The 26,959-nt window shown below is 37.1% G+C and overlaps 2 protein-coding genes across 3 annotated transcripts in view; one reads left to right on the forward strand and one right to left on the reverse strand.

The window, feature by feature from the left end:
• Positions 1-26,959, reverse strand: part of LOC123871204 (rho GTPase-activating protein 9-like) — a 135,759-nt gene that overhangs the window by 92,352 nt on the left and 16,448 nt on the right. The gene's annotated exons all lie outside the window — the stretch shown is intronic.
• Positions 19,066-26,959, forward strand: part of LOC123871207 (trichohyalin-like) — a 28,926-nt gene continuing 21,032 nt past the window's right edge. Inside the window, exon 1 of the mRNA XM_045914857.1 lies at positions 19,066-19,337. Coding sequence (XP_045770813.1) covers positions 19,280-19,337 — 58 coding nt within the window. The 5' untranslated portion in view covers positions 19,066-19,279. The remainder of the gene's footprint in view (positions 19,338-26,959) is intronic.

A 26,959-nucleotide genomic window follows, 5' to 3' on the forward strand; every position in this document is an offset into this window, starting at 1 on the left:
TTACTTCTGTATATATGATATTGGACACATTAGACACGCCCGCCAGTAGAATTAGCGGAACACAAAAAGGGGAAGAATTATGTTTAACTATTATATGTTTAAATATAAAATTAACTATTTTATATCCCCCCTTTTTTTGTGTTCCGCTAATTCTGCCGACGCGTGTTAAGAATAACAGTATAGATATATGGATGTTGTTAAAATAAAATAAGAACATAATTTCCAATGGCGCGGGCGCACGGAGAGCGGTTAGCATTTGCTGCGGTGCGAGGTCGCCGTTCACCTGCCTGCTCGGATTTCACCACGGCTTTGTGACTATGTGTTGTTATAGGTACGCCAATGTGTAGGGTTTCTTTTCTAGTCCTGTTTACATTAGGACAAGTCCAAAACACGAGGCGTGGTTGTGTATCCCCGTGGTATGGATAACTAGGAATAAATGTATTTTTTAAAATAAAAATAGCCAGCAAAGGATCAGACGGGTCACCTGATGTTAAGTGATAAGCACTACCCATGAACATTTGCAGCACCAGAGGAACCGCCAATGCCTTTCAGGAACTTGTTGATCCGCCCCTTGAATAACCCCATGTTGAAATCAAGTGGGACGCTGAAAGGAGTTCGTTGGTTGCATAATTTGCTTGTGCGTGGAAAGAAAGATGCAGGACTTCAGCTACGGCTTTGTGACTTATGAGTTGTTATAGGTACACCAATATGTAGGGTTTCTAGACATATTTACTCTATAGGATATGTCCTTTCTTAGGCGTCGTTCAGAAAAAAGCAGGGCGTAGAGTTTTGTAGGCTTTTTTAGACTTTTTGGTGTCTCATATCCTCACAGCTTAGAAGTGGAATTACCCGCAGTATTATGATTGAGGAGTTAGGATTTGGGAGTTCAATGATAACAATGTCTGTATTTGGTAGCTACAATGTCAAGTCACCATCTACAGTTCTTGAATTCGCACAGTTTTGGATTGCAGTTTCCCTTCAGCATCAGGAATGAGGAGTCGGGACTTCAAGGTCAATCGTGAAGTCGTTGCTCGGTACTTATAATGTCAATTTCCCATCAACAGTTCCTGTATCCCCATAACTTAGGCAGGCAGTAACCCTGCAGGAAATGGATGCTGGAACATAATTTCTTATGGCGCACGGAGAGCGGTTAGCATTTGCTGCGGTGCGAGGTCGCCATTCACCTGCCTGCTCGGATTTCACCACTTTGTGGGTTATGTGTGTCCAGTTTCGCTTCATTAAAAGATGGCTATCCTACTTCCATTCATGTGACCTCCAAATGCACATGGTATATTTTCATTACCAACAAAATGGTTTCGACTCATGTCTCGACTATAAAATTCAATTGGTTATGCGAACGAAAAGTTGTTGCTGATCGCTTCCAATAGGTACTATTTACTCGTAGATAACATGTTTGGGGTCTTTTTTATTTTTATTTATGCAGATACAAGTAAGCCCTTGACTGCAATCTCACCAGGTGGTAATAAGATGATGCAGTCTAAGATGGATGGCAGTTTTTATTAAACCCATACGCCTTTGGTTTCTACATGGCCTCGGACCGGAACGCTCAATCGCTTGGCGGCACGGCTTTGGCGGTAGAGTGGTAACTAGTCACAGCCGAAGCCTCCTACCTGACGAGGCCAGAAAAGAAATTATAAAATTCCAAACCATTGCTGAAGATCGAACCCGGGACCTCCCACTAATAAGACCACGGCACTTACCACTGCGCCAGGCAGGTCGTCATTAGGTAACATAGTGGTTAAAACGTCGGCCTCCCATTTATGGGGTCTGGGATTCAGTCACGGGTACGCACTTCTAACTTTCCATTGTCGTATGCATTGTGCAACGCATTGGCGATTCTTCTGGTACAGCAAATGTTCATGGGGGCGGTAATCACTTAACATCAGGTGATCCGCCTGTTTGTTTGCTCGCTATTTCCATTTTAAAAAAATGATGAAAACTTCAGATAATTGAAATCAGAACATTCATGCCTTAACTCACATTAAATACATATTTACTTTAAAGGTTTACCCTAGAGCAATTATCATATCTTTTATTTTGTTAACGAACGTTTCCCTAAAAACTAGTTTTCACCAAAAAAAAAACTAGTTTTATATACAGAACTGTAATGTATACCCACCTACTGTTAACTAATTATGTATGCATCGTTGAAAATACATACTTAAGAGGGCTCTCTCCGTCACTCGTTTCATACAATCGTAGTTCCAATTTCATAGTCCATGAAATTTTGCAGACATATTCTAGAAACTAATATCTATGTCTGTGGTTTTCCAGATTTCTGTTAAAATATTCGGTTTTAAAGTTACGCAGTCTTAAAAATTTTCATACAAATCTTTGAGCCCCTGTAATTTTAAAACTACATATTTTTAGAAAAATCTAAAACACCACAGACACAGATATTAGTTTCTAGAATATGTCTACAAAATTTCATGGACTTTGGTTGCTTAATATTCAAATGAAATTGTAACTACGATTGTATGAAACGAGTGACGGAGAGAGCCCTGTTAAAGCGTACATATATGAATACAAATGCACTACCTGAACAGATAGGTGGACTACTTGATCGTATTCAAAAGTAGATGACCTTCAAATGGTTCGACTTGGCTCGTTTTTATTATTTTCTGCTCTTTTTATTTTATAGTTAGGTATATTTTTTGTTCTTGCCGAGTTTTATTACTAACCTAGAAAAAGTGTATGATAACTCGATTTTTTGAATAAAAGGAAAGGAATTGCTTGGTGGAGTGGGTATGTGACTGTAACTTTCATATATTTGCGTAGCATTGTTAGGCGTAGCAGGTTAGTTATTAGGCATACCTACACATATATTAAAAAGATTAGAGCTAGAAGATAAATAAAGTCTATGCTCGACACCTATCATCAACAGTTCCTGAATACATCAGGGGTAAGGGTTTAATAATAATAATAATTGATTATCATTTTTTTGTAAGTTTTGCGTATCGAAACCAAATCAGAATAAATAATACGGTCATGTTTTTAGCGGATTATAACGAAGTTGATATTAAACTTTTTGTTCTTTGTATCATGGACTTCCCCAAAGTTCAGCTGTTTCTATCAACAGTATGTTGTATTTTTAACCCCCGACCCAAAAAAAGGGGTGTTATAAGTTTGGACGTGTGTATCTGTGTGTTTGTGTATCTGTGTATCTGTCTGTGGCATCGTAGCTCCTCAACTAATGAACCGATTTTAATTAAGTTTTTTTTTTTGTTTGAAAGGTGACTTGATCGAGTGTTCTTAGCTATAATCCAAGAAAATCGGTTCAGCCGTTTGAAAGTAATCATCACTTTTCTAGTTACTGTAACCTTCACTTGTCGGGGGTGTTATAAATTTTTAATTTACACTTGTTTATGTTATTATCTGTTGCAATCTATCTGCAATTAATTAATGAATTATTAATTAATTATTATATCACGGCAAGAAGTCGAAAGCGTGGGTAAGAGCTGCAGCTAGTTCATAACAGCAAAGGTTAAAAACAATGGATTATGTTGACAGTCAACCGATCTTTGTAGAGATGGGCGACGCCAACGGATTAATTAGAGCGGTTAAGATTAGCGGTTTTTGTGTGCGTTTTTAAAGCTTTTTAAAGCTCTTTTCTAAGGTTCCGTACCCGAATACCAACGGGACACTATTGATGCCGCTCTTCGTCCGTCTGTCTGTCAGCGGGCTGTATCTCATGAACCGTTATAACGGGTAGTGATTTGATATTTCACAGATTGTGTATTTCTATTGCTGTGATTACAAAAAATAATAAAAAATGTGAAATGGCCGCCATGCAAATTAAAAAGTACGTAGTGTTATATCTTATACGATGGTACGGAACCTCGTGTGCGAGTCCCACTCACACTTGATCGGTTTTTTTGAACTCTCAAGAATACGATAGGTAGGGCATGAGTTGCGCATGGACCACACCAGAACCGAAACAGTTAGACAGCAACGTAGAGGCTGCAGAGACCGAGAAAGACCTAGGCATCGGTGGATTGACGAAGTGGAGAAGGACATGGAGGTTTTGGGGGTTCTGAGCTGGGAGGAAGCTGCGTCTGACCGTCTCCGATGGAGCAGTTTGCTGGACTTAAGCTCAGGCTCACCCAGGATTGTAGCACTTTGATGATGATAAACTTTTTTTTTCTCTCGTCTGGCTTTACACAGATTAGCCAATGTCAAGCGCCCCTTTAGAGCGCTTCCCAGTCAGTTCCACTACCAGAAAACACCAGTAGAATACAAAAACTGGCCAACTTTTAACAAAAAAAAAAACACACCAAAAAGGCACCGCACGCGTGCCCGCAAAGGCCAACACAGACGAAGTCGGTGATAAACTTATTTTGTACACAAGCCAAAATCTCAATTTATTGAAGCGCGAATTTTCTGCGCGTTTGACTGATATGCACGCAGAAAATACGCTAGTCTGTAACCGCCCTTAGATTCGTATTCGGTTGCCACGAAAGATGTTTTATTTATAAAATGGCCTCGTTTTTCAATTTATTAATTGCATAACGTAATTCAATGATTCAATTCATCAGAGTTACGCGTGTCTGTAATAATTATAAATTTAATTTTCATTGTTTTTACTGTCTTACTTATCTAACCAATGGATAATAAATATTAAAACAAAAAATGTTTATTTCTGTATTCTCGTCTCGACCTATCTCAAATTCAAATTCAAAATACATATTTTATTCAATTAAACTTACAAGTGCTTTTGAATCGTCAAAATAATCTACCACTGGTTCGGAATGCCGTTCCTACCGAGAAGAACCAGCAAGAAACTCGGCGGTTGCTCTTCTACTTGCATAAATAATTTACTGTTAGAATTAAATCGAAGGGCTTTACAACCGCATTGGCACAGAATACAGGTGTAGAGTCGGACTCTTGTAAGTCGAACTATTTTCCGGAAAAGAGGTAAGCCACTCGAATTCTTAACTAGTAAAGTCTTGGGCACACATAAAACGCGACGGAAGCGACGCGGAGCGTGTCTGTTATATCAAACTGTACTGCCGTGTATGCGTGTAACTGTTAGATTAGTTATTCATATCATAATAATCAGCTAATCACACTTCCCACTAATATTGAAGGCGAAAATTTGTGTATATGAATGTGTGTGTGTATATTTGTTACTCTTTCACACAAAAAGTACTGGACAGATTTGGCATGGAAATAGATTATACCCTGGATTAACTAAAAGGCTACTTTTTATCCCGCAAAAACAATCAGTTCCCACGGGATTTTTAAAAACCTAACGAAGTCGCGGGCATCAGCTAGTTATGCATGAACAAAGTTACCAATCAGCAAGCCGAGTGGCATGTTAGTAAAGTACTGCTGTCAGCACTTTAAGATTTAAAAAACCCAGTGTTGCGGAATCACGTTGGACACGTTGCCATTACTCGTCGCAACTGTCGCGTCTTGTTTGCCCAAGCTCTAACTACTCCGTAGGAATACTCCACTGTACCTCAACTCTTTGACCCATTTCCCCGACAGAAGAGCCGTACTGCGCGGAACTACGCTCGAGGGCGCTCTCGACGTTTTTCGACCAACTTCAAATAAAGAACATGCAAAAAGAGTTTGAAAGTGGAACGGGAATCAATCGTTAAAATTTACAAGTTACCTGAATGATAACTTGTAGGCTTTATCGGTCTACAAGTTACGTGAAGATACGTGATAAACTTTAAATAAAGAATACGCAAAAAGAGTTTCAAAGTGGACCGGAAAACAATCGTTAAAACCTCAAAGTTATCTGCAAGATAACTTGTAGATTTTATCGGTTTACAAGTTACGTAAAAGATATGTGATCAACTTTAAGTAAAGAACATACAATAAGAATTTGAAAATGGAATGGAAAACAATCGTTAAAAATTACCCGAGAAATAACTTATAGACTATCGGTCTACAAGTTACGTGAAAGATACCTATGTGATCAACTTTAAATAAAGAACATACAAAAAGAATCTGAAAGTGGAACGAGAATTGATCGTTAAAATTTATAAGTTACCTGAAAAATACCTTGGAGACTTTATCGGTCTACAAGTTACGTGAAAGATACCTACGTGATCAACTTTAAATAAAGAACATACAAAAAGAATTTGAAAATGGAACGGGTAACAATCGATAAAAGTTACCTGAAAAGATAACTTGTAGACTTTATCGATCTACAAGTTACGTGAAAGATACGTGATAAACTTTAAATAAAGAACATACAAAAAGAATTTGAAAGTGGAACGGGAAACAATCGTTAAAAGTTACCCGAGAAATAACTTGTAGACTTTATCGGTCTACAAGTTATGTGAAGATACGTGATCAACTACATACAAAAAGAATTTGAAAGTGGAACGAGAATCGATTACAAGTTACCTGAAAGATAACTTGGAGACTTTATCGGCCTACAAGTTACATGAAAGATAACTTGCACATTTTATCTATAATGATGTTTTTTGTAGATAATATGTGAAAGTACGCTTTGAAAGGCTTTTTATTAAGAACTAGAAACTTTTTCAGCAATTAATGACCATTGACATTAGTATTCAGTATTTTCTCCTTGATATTATAACCATTTCTGAGAAAAAGGGTCATGATAAACATAAAGGTAAACAGATCGGCAAACTGACAGCTGGACAGTAGTCTTACTATTTTTATGAACACATTTTTTCCATTATGACGTACGGAACCCTAAAAATCAAAAATATTGTTTAAAACTCGAAACTTTTCCTCGCAAACGAAATCGCTAACCATAGCTGTGCCTAGATACAATACAAGTATAAACTAAATAGGATCAATAGAATAGCGCAATCAATTTCTTCGCCGGCATTGTATTCCGTTCCCACGCCAGTCCACTAATGGCGAAAACCGTATAATTTTACAACAAAATACTATACTATTACCATTTACCACTATTTTACTGTCGTTTTCTAGAAATCCGTAACTCGCAAGCTAGACCGATTTCTCGTAGAGATACAATTTCAAATTAAAATTGCACACGCCCCACCTCTGAATTCTAATATAGATATTATAAATACGAAAGTGCGTTTACAGAGACAGGTTGCACCCCGGGGACGGACAAAGGCTAGTTTTTATCTCGGGAAATCAATGAGTTCCCACGTTTAAAAACCTACGTAGATTAAGTTGCAGGCATCATCCATAATATGGAACAGAGATAAATTGCATCCTGGAAATAGGCTCCGGAAAATTCCGAAGAATCAAAGAGTTCCCAAGGGAGTTTAAAAAACCTAAATCCATGCGGGTGAAGTCGTGAGTAAAAATAATATTTTTCATCTAGGGTTTCTTTACGGTCTACGAGTACTAATAAAAGATTTTCAATACCCATAGGTAGATACTAATTTATTATATACCAGAGCAAAGCTGGGGCTAGTTTTAAAAAGATAACAGTTTTATAACATGCAAAATCTCTTTACAGATATAAAGTAAATAACATAATAAATAAATAATATTTTCCTTTTAGGTAGGTACCTATGTAATTGAAACTACGAGTAATATTTTAGTTTACATATTATTGTTTTCTTTTCCAGTTCGGAATTTTTTTATGTAACGCGATTGCGTGATATGAACTAAACATTAAAATGAAAATAAATTATAAAATAATTTTTTTTTATTTTTTTTTTAAATAAAGAATATTAGCCATGTTAAATGACTAATATTCCCCTTTCCTCTCCAACTAAGCGTCAGGCTTGTGCTAGGAGTAGGTACGACAATAGTGCAACGGGGGGGGTTTGAACCGTCGACCTTTCGGTTTTCAGTCCACTCCTTTACCGGTTGAGCTATTGAGGCTCTCCGGTAATAGATAAGTAATTATAAAAACTCTTTTCATAAATATAGGTAATTCGTATTTATTGAGATCGAAAGTGATGGACCGATAACCCACTCAATCAGATACAATTTTGTTTAAAAAAATCTAATGTACTAGAATCGAGAACGGAAGTGCAAAATACATCCGAATAATCATGTAAGTTGTAGGTAGCACTGAAAAAACACATTATTACATTACATAATACCATATGACATTATCATAATCATAATAGTATAACAAACTTTCTAATGACTAAGTTTTTGTATGAAACTATTATCATTATCTAGATTTAGCAATAAGTAAGTATATACCTACCTAACCATCCAGGAGCGGCTCAGATTGTTTAAATCGCGTGATTTTCACGTTAGAAAACTTAGCAATAAATAAAATTATTTATACAGATTATAATAATTATCGTTTATAACTAGAATATCAATAATTAAATATAATATACTTATTACTTAAGTAATCTGAAATATAGATATTTTACTTTATTATTTTTGTATTATAATTATTCTAAGTGCATCCTATTCCTGGTTTTTTACCATTTATTTAGGTGCGTGAATTAGATTTTGCTAAATAAAATAATAATAAAGTGTACACTTTATTTTTTGGGTTTATAAACTGATTTGCAATGTTCCATTTATAATTTCAAAGAGACGAATTTATATCAAGATTCTTAAAAAGGTATACCTACGCTGAATAATTAGAGTTCGATCTCATCCTACTAATATTATAAACGCGAAAGCTTGTATGGATATGGATGAATAGCTGTTTGTTAGAGTAGACTTTCATGCAAAAACTACGGGACGGAGTTGGCTGGGAATGAAGTTAGATTATACCCTGGATTAACACAAAGGCTACTTTTTATCCCGGAAAATCAATGAGTTCCCACAGGATTATTAAAAACCTATATCCACGGGAACGAAGTCGTCGGCATCAGCTAGTATTAAATACTACTTACTACTGGTACAATTACAAGTACCTAAGTATAACCAATAACTTCCAAGTAATGAGGATACGAATATAGGAAGAGCATCATTTCCTACCATATACGAACCGACTGCTGCACACATCGTGCTATTATAAACTTTATTTCTATTCCGTTAAAGATGATAATTGTTTACATTGGTGAGACGTGAGAGAATTCGTCGCGGCATTTTGTACGGAGACATGCTTGCATAATGTTGTTAATTGGTGCACTTTCCAATATTGGACATCATTCGATTTTCAAACTCAAACTCAAAATCATTTATTCAAAGTAGGTACTTGTAGATACACCTTTTGATGGTCAGAATTGTTAGATTCGTAAGAAGTGATAGTGGTATAATTAATTAATTACATAAGCCTAAAACTAATGCTACGTGGGTTCCAAAGTACCTACACCTGGGCACGTTTTGATACCAAACATCATCACTTTCCATCAGGTGTGATTGTGGTCAAGCGCTTACCTATAGTGAATAAAAAAAAAAGTCGCCCGGATGTATTTTTATTTTAACAATTACCTACCGAAGACCTCCTGGATGACCTGCCTGGCGCAATGGTGAGCGCTGTGGTCTCATAAGTGGAAGATCACGACTCGATTCATAGCAGGGGCAATTTGGAAATTTATCATTTCTAAATAATTGTCTCTGGTCTGGTCTAGTAGGACGCTACGGCCGTAGCTAGTTACCACCCTACCGGCAAAGCCGTGTCGCCATAAGCGAAGCGATGTAGCGTTCTGGTACGATGCTGGAACCCTCGTAGCTTTAGTTAATTAAATAACACCACTGACCACTACATCTTTGTTTGACAATCAGAAAGTGTACAATAATACCGAATTTGAATAAATGACTTTGACTTTAATTTTGGCTGTGTGGAAACCTGTGGTAGAAACCGATAAGGGGTATGGACATAGCAAAAACTTCCATGCCATACTTAATTAGACTGCATCATCTCTAAGAAAATCGTGTGGCGTGACTGATGAAGTTCGATTGTGCGAACGATCGACACATTCACTTTATATGCACGTTACTTTTATGGTAAACCATAATCACCAGAGTACAACCATAAAGCACGTGATACTTCTTTACGAGGTCCAGACACGAGAAATGCCGTTGCGCACAGTTATGCAACGCAAAAACTCTGCACATATGCAAATCATATAAAAAATCGCTGTAAAATGTATATAGCATTGAACAGGTACGGTGTGGTATGACTAGGCATTTCTACATTTTACTGTTAGCACGAGCTTTCAGATTTTTTGTTAGCCTTTGATTATGGTTGATTGAATTTACCCACCTATTGGAATCTGAATAAATCATAAACTTCTTACTTCTCTTTATTCAACATCTGCGCTTTTTCTTCGCCCTATAACTTAATGCTATTTACATATTTTATTTCTTTGATAGGTATAAGTTACCTACTTACAAGAAAATCTTTGATAAAAGTTGAAATGAAAATCTTGTAATATTTTAAATGTTGCTGATGTTACTAATAGAAGAATTAATGAGGAACAATAAAAATAAGAATTTAAAAAAGGAATAAATCATGGAAAAATAGTAGGTAGGTAAGTTCTAGGTAGTAACGAATTTTTGCTGATGCAACGTTTTCAATGTCTCCCTGAAAAAGATATAAAGTGATTGATTTACTGATAATTTTTGTATCACACTAATATTATAAAAGCGAAAGTTTCTGTGTATGTAAGTATGTGTGTAAGTGTGTATGTGCGTGTGTATGTTTGTTACTCCTTCACGCAAAAATTACCTACTAGACGACTTTGGCTGAAATTTGGAATGGAGATAGATAATGTCCTGGATTAGCACATAGGCTATTTTTTATCCCGGAAAATCAAAGAGTTCCCACGGAATTTCAAAAAACCTAAATCCACGCGGACGAAGTCGCGGGCATCAGCTAGTATTTGAATAAACAATTAGAAAATCCAATTGAAAAGATTAGAACACCATACGCAAAACAAGATAGGCAGCTGATGCCAAACCACTGTGGTTTTAATACAAAGGCGGCTAACCGCATGCAAATAATATCGACGCCCGACGCGACGGACTGATGCGATTTGTACTTGTTATAACTGATAATAATGACCTAGTTACTAGGCGTGGTTTTCTAACTGGATGCCGCATTATGTTACGAACTATACAAAATCTTGGTCATCTTGGTCCAAATTCAAACTCAAAACATTTATCTACCTGTTCAAACTGTTTTAGGGTTCCGTACTTCAAAATGGAAAAACGGAACCCTTATAGGGTTTTTATTTACGTAATTTAATTTAATTTGTATAAAATTATGGACACAATTTATTATTGTCTGAAATAAAATATTTTTATTTATTTTATTTATTTATTTATTTATAGGATCACTTTGTTGTCTGTCTGTCTGTCCGTCTGTCCGAACGTCGTGTCTGTCAAGAAAACTTATAGGGTTATTTCCCGTTGACCTAGAATCATGAAAGGCAGGCAGGTAGGTCTCATAGCACAAGTATAGGAATGAATCCGAAACCGTAAATATGTGGTTACATCACAGCAAAAAAAAAATGTGTTTAAATTTTCAAAATAAGATAGTTCTATACCAAGTGGGGTAGATATATGTATAATATGAAAGAACTTTACCTGTATATTCTAAAACTGATTTTTATTTATTTTTATGCACAATAGTTTTTGATTTATCGTGCAAAATGTTGAAAAAAATACCCGAGCACGGAACCCTCAGTGCGCGGGTCTGACTCGCACTTGGCCAGTTTTTTTCGGCCCAGTAGTTTACGCGCTACGGTGGAACACACAAAATCTGGATACAAGCATACACACGTACATACATCTATACATATTACATAGACTGCTAAAATCATAACCCTTCATTTTGGCTTTGCGCAGTCGGGTAAAAATAAATACTTATTATATTTATATTTTGTACTTACTAGTTAAAGTCTGTAGGAAGAGTATTCGGTACCAGAGTAGATTCACTCGACGATTCGTTTATTGGAATTTAAAAAATCTATTTCTTCTCTTGTTGTCACAGAAGGTATAGAGCCATGAGTCATGACCTTGTTACTACACTTCAAGAACGACTTGAACCTTTGTCTAACTACGTACCAACAGTTAATCCGTAAACAAAAATACCATTAAATCCACAGGATGATCTTCACCACAAGGGCAATGCAGACAATTGTGAATTGCCATCTTCCTGTCACTACCCTAACTTCCTGCGTCACCACACAAACCATTTTCAATCCTAACCCCTTGAACATAAAGTCGAAATTACGTAACTGATTCGGAAATTGGAATGTGTATTTTTTATTATAATAAAGAACTTTATGCAATAAGTGGCAAGGTTTATTTTTGATTGGTTTAAAATAAATCAATCTGGGTGCGGATGCAGCGTAACCGCATCGATTTGACAGTAGCCGTTCGTCTAAATTTAGATTAAAAGTTTGTTTGGGCGGCTTTTTCTCTTTACAAGTGAAGGAATTTCCTTTTTTTTAAAGGATAAAAAAGGTGTGAAAGTGTTTGAGATCACCATTATGAACAGCATAGCTACTAGCAACAATTATCGGAATTGGTGCAAGCGGTGGTGATTGCGGCTCGGAATTGCTTATGAGGGAAAGAAGAATAAACCGATATGTCCGGGTTTTACACTCGAAAATGCGGGGTTTTCGAGCTACATGTCCTAGTTTATTAACCCTCGACCCAAAAAGAGAGGTATTATAAGTTTGACGTGTGTATCTGTGTATTTGTCTGGCACCGTAGCTCCTAAACGAATGAACCGATTTTAATTTAGTTTTTTTTTTGTTTGAAAGGTGGTTTGATCGAGAGTGTTCTTAGCTGTAATCGAAGAAAATCGTTTTTGTGTCGGGGGTTTTTTAAATTTTGAGTTATTATAGATTTTGCAGATGGCAATTGGCAACCCTAGGTTGACATGATGATTACTTTACAATAAAAGCTATACCTAATAATAGTTACCTACTCTCTTGAACACATCTTCGCTCTCTGGACAGATACAAGTAATATGTCTTACAGACTTGACAATAGGAAGAAATTGGACAAAGAGTCAATGGGCGGTAGGACATTCATTAAATTATAAACGTACTGTGTACGTTGTTCACGTGGACCGTTATCAAAACAGAAACAATAGGTAGCAACAGTTCTCTGAATATGTGTAAAACATTTCGCCAGCCTCAGCCCAATTTGTGGAATTATTTTGAGCAATATGAGTTCCGAGTCAAGGTTGCGGCCGATTCCAATTACGACACCGCGATTCAAATTAAAGTAACTCCAATTAAAATTAAAATATATTTTTGATTACAATATATTTACACGTAAGTTGTGTTTTAAATAAGAGAAGGAGATAACCCAAGCGTTGCTTTCCATACAAACGTAGTTTGTTTCTTATTGGAATACTAACTCAATGATAAGGGGCATGTTTTAGAAACATATTTACAGCTATAATATGTGGTTTCTCAGATTTCCATAAAAATGTGTAGTTCCAAAGTTACACCGGCTTTTTCGTTTTGCTATTAACTCAGGTGATAGCAGAGTGAACTATGGTGATAGTATGTAGTAAAAGTTATGCCAAGCTTGGCTATACGATAGCGGGACGATAACATATTCACATAATATTATTAGTAATGACTCAATCTAAAAAACGTCGCTTAAATGAAAACAAACCAAACAAAAAGCTAAAAATTCACACAGACATGAATCTGCGTTCCCCTCAAAATATCAGTCAATGTCGAAATCGAGTTATTTTCACGATGCCCAAATTACACCAACATTCTAAAACCCCAACACAATATACTAGGTGTCCCGCTCAAGGAAAACTTTTTAATTGTCAATTGTTTTGAATTTGACAGATGACGTAAAGGTGATATTTAAACCTACTAAAACTTACTAAAATAAGTACGAGAGGCTTACTAATTTAGTATACGTAACGCGTTCTGAAGAGAAGAAGCCCACAACAAACTCAGCCGGCCATTTTTATAATTATTATTATATTATAACCAATATCTTGGCTTGGTTTATGGACAAAACAAATGCAGAAGAAAACAAATATTACACTAACTAATGACTAAGTGCATGAAAAAGTCCCTAATAAAACAAACCAAGCAAAAAGCTAAAAATCCCCTGCACCATAAATTATTACGGTTAGCACGGTTGTAATTTCACTGGTTCACAAACAGACATGAGTCGGCGTTTCCCTCAAAATATCAGTCAATGTCGGAATCGAGTTATTTTCGCGATGCCCAAATTACCCCGACACAATATACTTGCCAACACGCTCAAGGTTAACCGATAAAAGTGCAGACTACACTGATTTTATTTTATCACTCAAATGCTCAAAATATTTGACGTGACCAGACTGAGTGATAACAGGAAATGTTAATTCGCTTGTACACAAAACATTTAGCGGAGCCCTAATTGCAATTTGATGATGACTCTGACATCTCTAGTATTATGTAAGAGCCGTGATGGCCTAGTGGTTAGTCAACCTCCTATTTGGGAGTAGAGGGTTCGATTCCGTATAGACACTTGTAACTTTTCGGAGTTATGTGCGTTTTAAGCAATTAAAAAAAACAACATGAGGAAATATGCCTGAGAGTTCTCCATAATGTTCTCAAAGGTGCTTGAAGCCTGCTAATTTGTACTAGGCTAGCGTGATGGGCTATTGCCAAACCCTTCTCATTCGGAGAGGAGACCAGTGCTCAGTAGTGAGCCAGCGAAGTCGGGGGCAACAGCTAGTTTACCAGCGGGTAGGTATCATTGAGTAGTTTGTCATAAAAAATTGTGTTGTACTTTATTTATACAGACAAAGTGCTTTTGCGTTTGACCTCTAACTGAGTTTGTATGAATTAGGACTCCAGATTATTTTGGTCGATCACAGTTCATGAGTTTGGAGACCTTACCTTTGGAGACCCATACATACAATTTTACATACATTTTTCATACAGGAGATACATACAATTTTTCTCTAAAATCGCAACAGCAATAAAAATGATAATCCTACACCATTAACAACAATAAATATGATCTTCCATCCACACGATTATGCTACAATGTTAACTTTCGAACATAAACTGCATAAAAAACCGACAGAAAGGCCAACAACTTTCAGTGCTCTAGGCATAGAGGTGTCATAGCACTAGAGCGTGCAATGCTGCCAGGCCTTAATAGCTTACAGTCGAGATCCAAGGACAAATATATATAATAATCAAAATGCTGCGCTGGTATAGTTTATTCCAAGCAAGCCCAATCCCACTAAACTAGATGATACTAGCGACTTCATCAACATGGATATAGGTTTTTTTATAAATGACGCGGGAATTCTTTGATTTTGCGGGATAAAAAGTAGCATTTGTGCTAATCCAGAGTATAATCTTCATTCCCCAGCCAAATCCATTCAGTAGTGTATACGTGAAAGAGTAACAAACATAGACACATACAAACTACTTAATATTAGTGTGATTATGATTAATGTCCTAAGTCCTAAAGTAAACGTAGAGTTATGAGGTTTGTTGCTCCATAGGTATAACTTAGGTACAACTCGATGGCCCTAGCAACTCATAATAGGTTCATTTTTACCGATCATTGCATTGTTACGTGCGCACGCGCAAAGACAATAACGATTGGAGAAAAAATTGCTATTGCACGCCGGATTATCACTCTTGTTATGAACTGCTGGCTTTATAACTTTTGCTTGCAACTTTGATTAAACGTACAAAAGGTGAGATGGTAGATCTCACCTTTTGTGCGTTTGATCAAAGTTATAAGATACAAGGATGCGTAAAAGCAAATCGAATTTCAGTACCTAGATAGGTAGATCATAAGGTGAAGGAGACAGACAGACATACAGACAGGCAACAAAGTGATCCTATAAAAGTTTAGTTTTTCCTTTTGAGGTACGGAACCCTAAAAATTAAAATGTGTTTCAATTTTCATAGTAAGATAACTGTACCAAGAGGGCTATACTAAATCTTTTCTGACAGGGCTTTGCCTGTGCATTCTAAAACAGATTTTTATTTATTTTATGCACAGTAATTTTTGATTTATCGTGCAAAATATCGGAAGAAATACGGAACCCTCGGTGCGCGAGGCTGACTAGCACTTGGCCGGTTTTGTATCATCGATAAATCTATGTATTATACAGATCACAGTTATCTTCTAGTCTGTGGTCAAGCGCAACAGCAGTGGAGTCGATACAAAAAGCGGCAGCAAAAGAACCGTTTCCATGAATGTAAAACATATGAACGCCAGCGAATACATCAGCCGGCGCTGAACCGGAACGCCGCGCTCCAGCGGCGCTGTACCATTGTGTGCTTTATACAAACCAGTTTCATCTCTACCACTCATTACTTCTCAATATCTATCATTCCCAACAAAAATTATTATAAACTAGAGGATGCCCGCGACTTCGTCCGCGTGGATTTAGGTTTTTGAAGATCCCGTGGGAACTGCTTGGTTTTCCGGGATAAAAAGTTGTCTATATCAATAACATGGACGCAAGCTACCTCGGTACCAAATTTCATACAAATCGGTTGAGCGGATGGGTCTTTAGGAATCCCGTGGGAACTCTTTGATTTTCCGGGATAAAAAGTAGCCTGTGTCCGTCCCCGGGATGTAAGCTAACTCTGTACCAAATTTCATTAAAATCGGTTCAGCGGTTGAGCCGTGAAAACGTAGCAGACAGACAGACAGACAGACAGACACACTTTCGCATTTATAATATTAGTATGGACTAGATAATGCCCGCAGCTTCGCCCGCGTGGATTGGTCAGATCCCCTGCAGCATCAGGATTGAGGAGTTAGAATCCAATTTTTTATGGAACAATGTCGCAAAGTTCCTCTATCGATTAAAAAAAATACGCAAATCGGTTCAGAAATCTCGAAGATATCAGTGCATAGGTAGGAAAACATAACTCCTCCATTTATTAAAGTGGGTTACAAAAGTAGCCTGCCTATGTTATTCCTTGGTTAATCCTCTACTTGTCTGTGAAAGTCCCGTCAATATAGGTTTAGCCATTCCGAAGATTAGCCCGTTCAAACAGACAGGCACTTCAATTTCATTTATTAGTATAGATTCGAAAGTGTACAGCTATTTTCTGTTTGTATTTCGGTCGGTCCCGAATAAAGGCCGACGTTTTAACCACTAAGCTATCGCCGCTTTGCAGCTAATAGTACCTAGCAGTCATTAAGAGGGGTCTCTCCATCACTCGCTCCATGTAAACGTAGTTCCAATTTCATTTGAATATTAAGCAACCAAAGTCCATGAAATTTTGCAGACATATTCTAGAAACTAATATCTATGCCTGTGGTTTTCCCACGCGGTTTTTACGCGGTCTTAAAAAGTCACATACAAATCTTTGAGCCCCTGTAATTTAAAACTATATATTTTTAGAAAAATCTAAAACACCACAGGCACAGATATTAGTTTCTAAAATATTATGTCTGCCATGGACTTTAGTTGCTTAATATTCAAATGAAATTGGGACTACGATTGTATGGAGTAAGTGACGGAGAGAGCCCTGTTAAATCACATAAAAACAACAATGAACAGCATTTGTATTAGTATCGCTAGAAAAATGAAAAACCCCCAACTGGATTTGTTATTAATCAAACAAAATGTACGCATGTAACTAAATGGGTAAGAGTATCGGCTATCCACGGTTTTACGTGACAATTCATTAGTACGTACAGATTAGATTATTAGTGCTATTTTTTAACCGACTTCCAAAAAAGGAGGAGGTTCTCAATTCGTCGGGATCTTTTTTTTTTTATTTTTTTTTTTATTTTTTATGTATGTTCCCCGATTACTCAAAGACCCCTGGACCGATTTGGAAAATTTTTTTTTTGTTTGAAAGGGTATACTGTGCAGGTGGTCCCATATAAATTTGGTGAAGATCTGATGAATATCTTCGGAGATGGAGAACAGAACTCCTCAATGGATAAGAGCAAATTGCTCGCGATCACTGTAATAGCTTAGTAAACAGTAGGGTTTTAACTGGGCATAGCATATTATAGTACAGTGGGGCCACTAAAAATTGTGAAATAAAAAATTTTCAAAAGAAAAATAAAACCGACTTCAAAAACCAAAAACACTAAAAAGTAGAAAATAATTTTTGTTTAGCTACACATGTAATGTACCTAGGTATGAAGTCGGGCGAGCTTCACTCTTGGATTTCTAATTTTGTTTTAATATGCTCGCTCGACTTCATACCTAGGTACATTACATGTGTAGCTAAACAAAAATTATTTTCTACTTTTTAGTGTTTTTGGTTTTTGAAGTCGGTTTTATTTTTCTTTTGAAAATTTTTTTTAATTGTAAATTGTATAAAAATAACTTGATTATGTTCCAATGCAATGTTTTTTTTAGCCATGTTAAATGACTAATATTCCCCTTTCCTCTCCAACTAAGCGTCAGGCTTGGCTAGGAGTAGGTACGACAATAGTGCAACGGGCGGGGTTTGAACCGCGGTAGACCTTTCGGTTTTCAGTCCACTCCTTTACCGGTTGAGCTATTGAGGCTCTGTTTGGTAAAAAACTCTACGGGTCTAGTCTACGTAACGTGTGGGAGCGAATGAGTTTTCCAGGAAAATTGAACCTACGTTTGGGATCAAATATTAAGTTTTCCAGTCCTAAGCATAATAATTAATTGCTTTGCCGTGCCGTGATGGGGAGGTCGAGGGTTTTATCCTGGGAACCTCTAATTTTCAGAGTTATGTGCGTTTTAAAGCTACTAAAAATCACTTGCTTAAACGGTCAAGGAAAATATTGTGAGACAAGTGTAAATTAAAAATTTATAACACCCCGGACAAGTGAAGGTTACAGTAACTAGAAAAGAGCTGATAACTTTCAAACGGCTGAACCGATTTTCTTGGATTATAGCTAAGAACACTCTCGATCAAGTCACCTTTCAAACAAAAAAAACTAAATTAAAATCGGTTCATTAGTTTAGGAGCTGCGATGCCACAGACAGATACACAGATACACAATACACATGTCAAACCCTCCTTTACAACACCCCTCTTTTTTGGGTAATAAAAGGTTTATACGCGCATAGTAGGTACATAGCGGCTACCTATGTTTTGAATAGTGAATAGGCAACATAGTATAGGCTGGTACAGCCGATACAGGGTATACTTTCACTGAAAAACATTCGCCGACCTATCGAACAAAAAAAAAACCTCAACAATAAACTCTATGCAACTATGCAACAACAACCCATTGACAACGACAACTTTCATTCCGTGATTTCCGCGCCTGTCAAAATTGGAAACACATTTCCACGTATTTTCGCCAAAGGTCTTAAAAATGTATAGTTTTTCACGACCAAAATTCGCTGTAAAATATGAACAAGAATTTCAATAAGTGCTATGGTGTAGATTTGTTTATATTCATATCATCAGTGTTTTACATACCGGAGCGAATCTTTCCTCTTCTGCATTGAGAAGGTCTCCCACGGAAGATGCCTTCGCCTGGCTCGCTAAATGCCTCCTATTCAGCACATAGGAGAGCTCATCCAGGTATCTCAACGTTAAATTGGCCATTTTACACAATCACTGTGATATTACAAGCATTTATTCGCACGATTGTCGAGTACTACAAAGGAACGTTTCACGGGATCACGTAAACAATTTCCACACTGCACAAGTAACTACGTCCACTCACATCCATTCCTGGCGCGCAACTGCCGACATGGCATGCACGAATTGCTTTGCGAGGTCAAATATCTTATTAAATGGATAGGTTAAAGTTATATACTTAAATACCCAAAAATACATAAGATTAACTAGCCTAATCACCTAAATATCGAGTGTAAAATGTAAATGAAACGGTTTAAAATACGGCTTCATATTTCGATTCGAGCATTGCCTATTCGTGAACTTAGGTTAGTTATTTTTAAGGTATTTACAAAATGTACCTAGATACATTTTGTGAATAGGTAAAAACTTTGATAAAAAATTAAAACTCTACATAAGTTAATATGTTTATTTTCCAAGGTTTTGTTATATTTGTAAATAGAAATTCTCACTAAGTATAAACGACTCTACAAGCTCTAAATTTTCACAGCTCAACTGTGTTATGTGTGTTATTCAGTTTTCAAGGGTTCCGTAACTCGTAAGAAAAAAGTAACCTTTATCTAGGATCACCTTCATTGTCCGTCTGTCAAGATCCTTTTTCTCAGGAACCCGTGAAGGTATTAAGTTAAAATTAAGAAGGCCTAATATCAAATACTCTAGGTCTTGTCTTTGGAGATGTAAAAAATAAAGCTTCTAAGTCAACACAATTAAAAAAATCGGTCAAGTGCGAGTCAGATCCGCACACGAAAGGGTTCCGCATTTTTATAGCAGCCATTTTGAAATTTTTATTATTTGTTGTTGTAGCGACAATAGAGATACTCATTCTGTGAAAATTTCAACTCTCTACCTATTACGTTTCACGAGATACAGCCGGCTGACAGACAGACAGACAGACGGACGGACAGCGGAGGCTTAGTACCTACTACCTAATAGGGTCCCGTTGGCACCCTTTGGGTACGGAACCCTAGTAAGTGATTCTACTTTCAGAGCTTTTTGTTTGACACCTTTCTAATAAATATAAGTACTTAGGTACTTTTAAAGAAATATACAGAAACATGTAGTTAGGTACCAAAAGAGAACATTGTAATATTTCATCTCAAATGCAACGGAGACCCTCTAAAGAGGCATTGTCTGTTCGAATAATAAGGCAACAAACTCTTTGTCAATTGCAATTTGCAACTGTATTAAGTAAGTAGATAGGTAGTGATCCATTTCTTGCCCCTATTGCACGTAGACCGTAGATGTACGTACATACTTAGAATACCTTTTTATCGTACATTCTTTTCGTCAAAATCGGTTAAACTGTTGGGGCGTGAAAAGGTAGCAGACAGACAGACACACTTTCGCATTTATAATATTAGTATGCATGTACATACACTTACATTCATTATGACTTAGAGTGCGATTCGTCTGACTCTGAGATGTGTTAGGAATAACGAAATATTTTCAGATAGGTTTGCTTGCCAGGCGAAAAATTGTTGGAAAACTTGAGTTTTTTATATGGCTAAGAAAACCTAAGCTATTGAAGCCACTCAAATAGGTATGCAACGTAGTTATGTAGATACTAAAATACTCAAATATAGTATAGAGCATAGACTTACGATTTTTTCGCTACGGTAAGTCTATGGTATAGAGCGTTATAATTATTGTTGATAGTGAAAACTTTACGTGCAAGAGTACCTATGTATACAAGACACCACATTTGCGAACTTGAGTGGAAGTAAAATTGATCTCTTTGTGAAAATCGTACTCTACTTCCTTCATTTGTGTATGAAAAAGGCTTCAGCTGTTGTCAAATTCTCAGGGTATCCCGATATACATCCATACTAATATAATAAATGCGAAAGTGTGTCTGTCTGTCTGCTACCTTTTCACGGCCCAACAGTTTAACCGATTGTGACGAAAGGGGTTTGGGTAAAATTGGTGCCTTTTTTTAGGATTGCGGCCACCGATAAAACTGGTATTTTATGACAGAGCAGCAAAAAACAAACAAAAAATGTTATATAATACATATGGTTAAATCACATCGGGGCAGAGATATTCCATCTTCAATACGTTAAATTCCATTGATTACACCCAATGTCTTTTTGTAATTGTTCGCATTAAAAGTAGTAAAAAATGCTTTTTTTTAACTCACAAGCAATGCCCACACCAAGATGTATCATCATCATCATCATTATAAACCGATAAATGCCCACTGCTGGACATGGCTCTGGGATCTCTAGCCAAATCTTCAACAAGCTTTTGTGTAGTGGTTTAGGACTGTCCATAGAACTTCTCCCAAAATACAAATGGAGGCGCATCGCGTTTATGGCTCAGCCAATCACAGCGCAGGGTTCGTCTACCTACGGTCAGCGCACGGTGGGCAAATGCTCGAAGTTTTAAGTCCCGAATTCAGTCAGGTATATAACCTGGAGATCATAGGGACTACATACTCTCATCATCATCATCATTATCAACCAATAGAGGTCACTGCTTCATATAAGTTTCTTGTAGGGACTTCCACACGTTACGGGCTTGCGCCAACCGAATCCAGTGGCTCCCTGTGGCTCGTTTGATGTCGTTTGTCCATCAAGTGGGGGTTTTTTTAGCTCAAAATAAGGTCATTTTATCTTTATACATCCTACGCATCATATCTACATATTTAAAGATATTATTCAGTTAGAAAGTACATTTGAAATCGGGTTTCATGCTTCAAGTTTAATTTTTCAAATTCTAATATCTCAGCCCCGATGTCACTTAGAGCACAATTATTTACTATCATTACAATGTTTAAAGTAGCACTATAAAATAACACAAATACCATCAGTGGCCGCAACAAAAAAAAAAGGCACCACTGCTCCATACAAAGTTACCCAAACCCCTTTGGTACAGAGTTAGCTTTTATCGCGGAGACGGACATAGGCTACTTTTTATCCCGGAAAATCAAGGAGTTCCCACGGGATTCCTAAAGAGCCATCCGCTTGACCGATTTGTATGAAAGGTACCGAGGTAGCTTGCGTCCATGTAATTGACATATAGGCAAATTTTTATCCCGGAAAATCAAACATTTCCCACGGGATCTTTGAAAACCTAACTGCACGCGGACGAAGTCGCGGGCATCCTCTAGTTTCCCATAATTTTTTAGACAAAAGCTGATAATGATGATGATTTTTCCGGGTTTTCGGATGTTTTTGTTCGCGATTCTCCTTAATTTTTGCATAACGTCTCTTCTGATTTTAAAAGTCGTGCATTTCAGCAGCTATTGCCCAATATTTGTCAACTGGCCAGACTGCTCGCAATGTAACTGTTCACGAGTTGCGCGTAAGGTCCGGTATCCACCTAAGCGGAGAGGAGAGGAGATATTGTGTTCAGTCGACCAATCAGATTCATAACAGATGACGCAAGAAAATTATCACGTCATCTTTTAAAAATCTGATTGGTTGGCTGTTTATACACATTTCCTCTCCGCTCCGCTTAGGTGGAGATCGGGCCTAAAGTAGTCAGTCGTCACCGCGCGCCGCATTTCCCTGAGGCTGTTACGCAAACAATGAAATGAGTTCAAACTATTATGTCTCGTCTTTTATTTCAGTGTAGCTAGCGGTGACTTTGTACGTGCTGACTGACTGACTGACTGATCTGCCAAGTACCAACGTACAGCTGAATACACTGACTGGACGGATCCAGTTGTTTGCCATACAGCTTTAGCTGTTATTATGGAAAGGATTTCTAAAAATTCAACTACTAAGGGGTTACAACAGGGGTTAGGTATAATGCGGACGAAGTCGCGAGCATAATCTAGTACTTTTAATTTATAAAAAAGAACAGGGAGTATAAGAATGCATACCTAGTACCTACTTACCAGTTAGATACCATTTGAATATTACAAATAGGTATTTGGTGATAAGACACGTGTAAAAATCCCCGTTAACCGTTGCGAGGGATCAAATGATGTTTAACTGGTTATTGATCCCCTATTGTGAAACACCGGATGAGGGATAGACCATGATAGCAATGAGTGGAGCATCTGTAGTGTAGTGTGCAGTGTAGTGTGATGTGTAGGGCCGTGTAAGAACAATCAGCAACAAAGGCAAGTTTGAACTTGCCCATAGTCGTTTGTGCTGGCGGGGGCAAACATAGCTTTGTTGCTGACTGTACAGTAACAGATTTTTAATACGAAGTAATGTACATAAATCGTCCGGTTACACTAATTTTAAGCAGGTCTATGTTACATAGACCTGCTGAAATGTAAATCTGTATTACATTTTGAGAGAAATTCTCATGTAGGATCAAATTAATTAGATTCGCTATTACGTGTTCAATTGTAAGTGTTATTAACGACAAAGGAAAACATCGTGAGTAACGACAAAAATTAATAAAACAAGTGTGAATATTATAGGTAAGTTTGGTCTTTTTTGACAAATAACAAGGTTGCTTAGTTTGATTTTGACTTCGACTTTGACTTTGGTGATGAACACTTCAGCTGAAGAATTGAAAAAATCATGTTATATATGGTAAAAAAAATATTTACAAATTGGTAAATAGGTACTTAGGTATGTTTGTCCTTTGCTATTGCACAATCAATTATCATAATTCAATGTCGAATCACGCCAGTCATTGGACACTTACCTACTTCCGGTTTGATTGGACACCACTGCATGAACGAGCATAAAATAAAAACTGTAAAACATACTATACTAATCCATAAGTACTAATATTGTGAATTTACGAAAGTGTGTCTGTCTGTCTGTTAGCCTTTTCACCGCCCATCTGTTTAACCGATTTTAACAGGTACCACTAACATAGATCTTGGAGACTACTTGAGCTACTTTTTATCCCGGAAAATCAAGGAGTTCCCACGGGGGTTTGAAAATCTGAATCCAAGCAGACAGACGAAGTCGCAGGCATTATCTAGTCGTCCTTAATATAATAAAATACCTTTGTTTTAAGCTTTATTCATGAATAGATATTATAATTACCAAAATCATCTAAATAATTTTGATTTTTTCCCCAAGAAGGGAAAAATAAAAATTCTTCAGATTGAAGGAAAGGAATCCGTGTAGGAAAAGGAAAGAAGTCATATCATTGCAATTACATACAACGCATGGCAAGCGATTATCAGATAAGGCCTATATTACCCTAGTCATTGTTTTCCATCAGAAAGTGATAGTTATGGTCAAACTCAAGTCTGTATTAGTCTCATCATCATCATCATCTCAACTCATCGCCGACGTACTACTGAGCACGGGTCTCCTCTCAGAATATGAAGTGTGTAGATTTATAGCCCAAGAACAGGCATGCAGGTTTCCTCACGATGTTTTCCTTCACCTTCAAAGCAAGTGATATTTTAAAAGCGCCGTAAAGTTAAAGGTTGGCCTAATATTTTCTGCCTAATATTATAAATATTAAATACCAATGTTGTAATAATTATTAGGATGTGTGAAAAGTAAAAACTAACAGGGAATACCAGGCCATCCGTTAATTGCCAAACGTTTCCCGCTATCGCTTAGGCTGAAGGAAATAATGTAACATGGAGCGAAACAATAAGTGTGAGTGAATAAAGCATAATAAAAGAACAATCTATGAGAGTGTACAGTTTGGTATTTAGGCTGCCTGATGTGATCTTATGATGTAAGAGAATAATTCGCAAAGCAACGTTAAACTCTAGATAGGTACTTAGTTTCATTTTAATCATAATTATATTAATTAGGTATGTTGCTACCCGCAGCTTCGCCCGCGTGGATTGGTCAGAACCCCTGCAGCATCAGGATTGAGGGGTTGGAATCAAAATTTTTTTATGGAAGAATGTCGCAAAGTTCCTCTATTGATTTAAAAAAAATTACACAAATCGGTTCAGAAATCACAGAGAGAAGTCCCGTCAAAATAGGTTCAGCCAGTCCGAAGATTAGCCCGTTCAAACAGACAGTCACTTCAATTTTTAACCCCCGACCCAAAAAGAGGGGTGTTATAAGTTTGACGTGTGTATCTGTGTATCTGTGTGTCTGTGTATCTGTGTATCTGTCTGTGGCATCGTAGCGCCTAAACGAATGAACTGATTTTAATTTAGTTTTTTTTGTTTGAAAGGTGGCTTGATCGAGAGTGTTCTTAGCTATAATCCAAGAAAATCGGTTCAGCCGTTTGAAAGTTATCAGCTCTTTTCTAGTTACTGTAACCTTCACTTGTCGGGGGTGTTATAAATTTTTAATTTACACTTGTATTTATTAGTATAGATTACTGATGCCTTATCTTAGACATCAGGCTCAACCTAATTTTGGCGTAACTTTATCGGACCAATAAGTTTTTTTTTCTTTTCATATAGTACTAGACGATGCCCGCGACTATGTCCGCGTGGATTTAGGTTTATAAAAACTCCGTGGGAACTCTTTGACTTTCGGGAACTTTCGGTTAGCTTATGTCCTACTTAGGTTAGACTGTGCGTTTTTATACAGTCAGGTATTTTCCTCGCTGTAGCAGAACAGGTTACCCGAAACCTCAAAAAAAATCTGATGCCTTCTGAAAATGACTTCGCAGACTATTTTCTCTGCAAAATCTCGTCGCTTACCGTCTCAACTACCTTTTTTTTTTCTCTCTCGTCTGGCTTTACACTGATTAGCCAATGTCAAGTTTGTAGTTATTTACAAGTTAGGGAAACTATATGTATAAGTAAGGACTTCGTCTGTGCCGGCGCCCGCCGACATACACGCGGCGCCCCTTTAGAGCGCTTCCCAGTTAGTTCCACCAGCAGAACCAATAGCAGGACACAAAAACCGGCCACTTCTTACAAAAAAAACACTCCAAAAAGGCACAACACGCGCGCCAGCAAATGCGACCACAGACGAAGTCCTCTCAAATATCTAGTCATTACAGTTGATCAAATTGCACATCATCGATCGCCCAGACTGACTTATGCAACTAGATATTACCTCCAAGCAAATCTTTGACCAATCCATGTAGCATTACTGTTGAAAATAATGTATTTCTTTCGCAAACCGTTTAACTTTGATAATGTCAGTCGTTAAGTAGGTTAGCTGGGAACCTAGATTTCTTAATATAAGTAGTGAGTAATTTAAATTTCAGTGTGCCTAACCTTTGAAGGCATACCTAAAGATTTTTGATGGACGAGGTTCGAAATTTTCGATTTTTGATTCAACAACTAACTAAACTAAAAGCAGGTTCTGAATACCTAATTTTCAATCTTGAAATACTATGGTGTTAATTTCATTGATTTTTTTTAGCGCGAAGACACTTACACGTACAAACAGCAGGTAAATAATGACATTAGATTAGGACCACCAGGAAATTAGTAGATCCATAAGGAAAAATCTCTTTTTTCGAGCCGTACAGGTAGGTCTATGTAAGTAATATTTTTAAAGTATAATTAGCCGTATTAACAATGTTTTGGTTCTGATATTCCCCTGTCCTCCCAAACTAAGCGTCCAACTTCTGCCGGACAACACCTATGGTTCAAGAGTCTGTAAAAACCATAGTAAAAGATTGTTTTTTTTTTTTTCGCAATTACATTACAGGAGGTAATGAATATTTGCCTATTATGAACTCGAGTCACGGTGGCTTTGATAAACTCAATT

The sequence above is a fragment of the Maniola jurtina genome, chromosome 13, assembly GCF_905333055.1.
Source record: "Maniola jurtina chromosome 13, ilManJurt1.1, whole genome shotgun sequence".
Lineage (NCBI taxonomy): Eukaryota > Metazoa > Arthropoda > Insecta > Lepidoptera > Nymphalidae > Maniola > Maniola jurtina.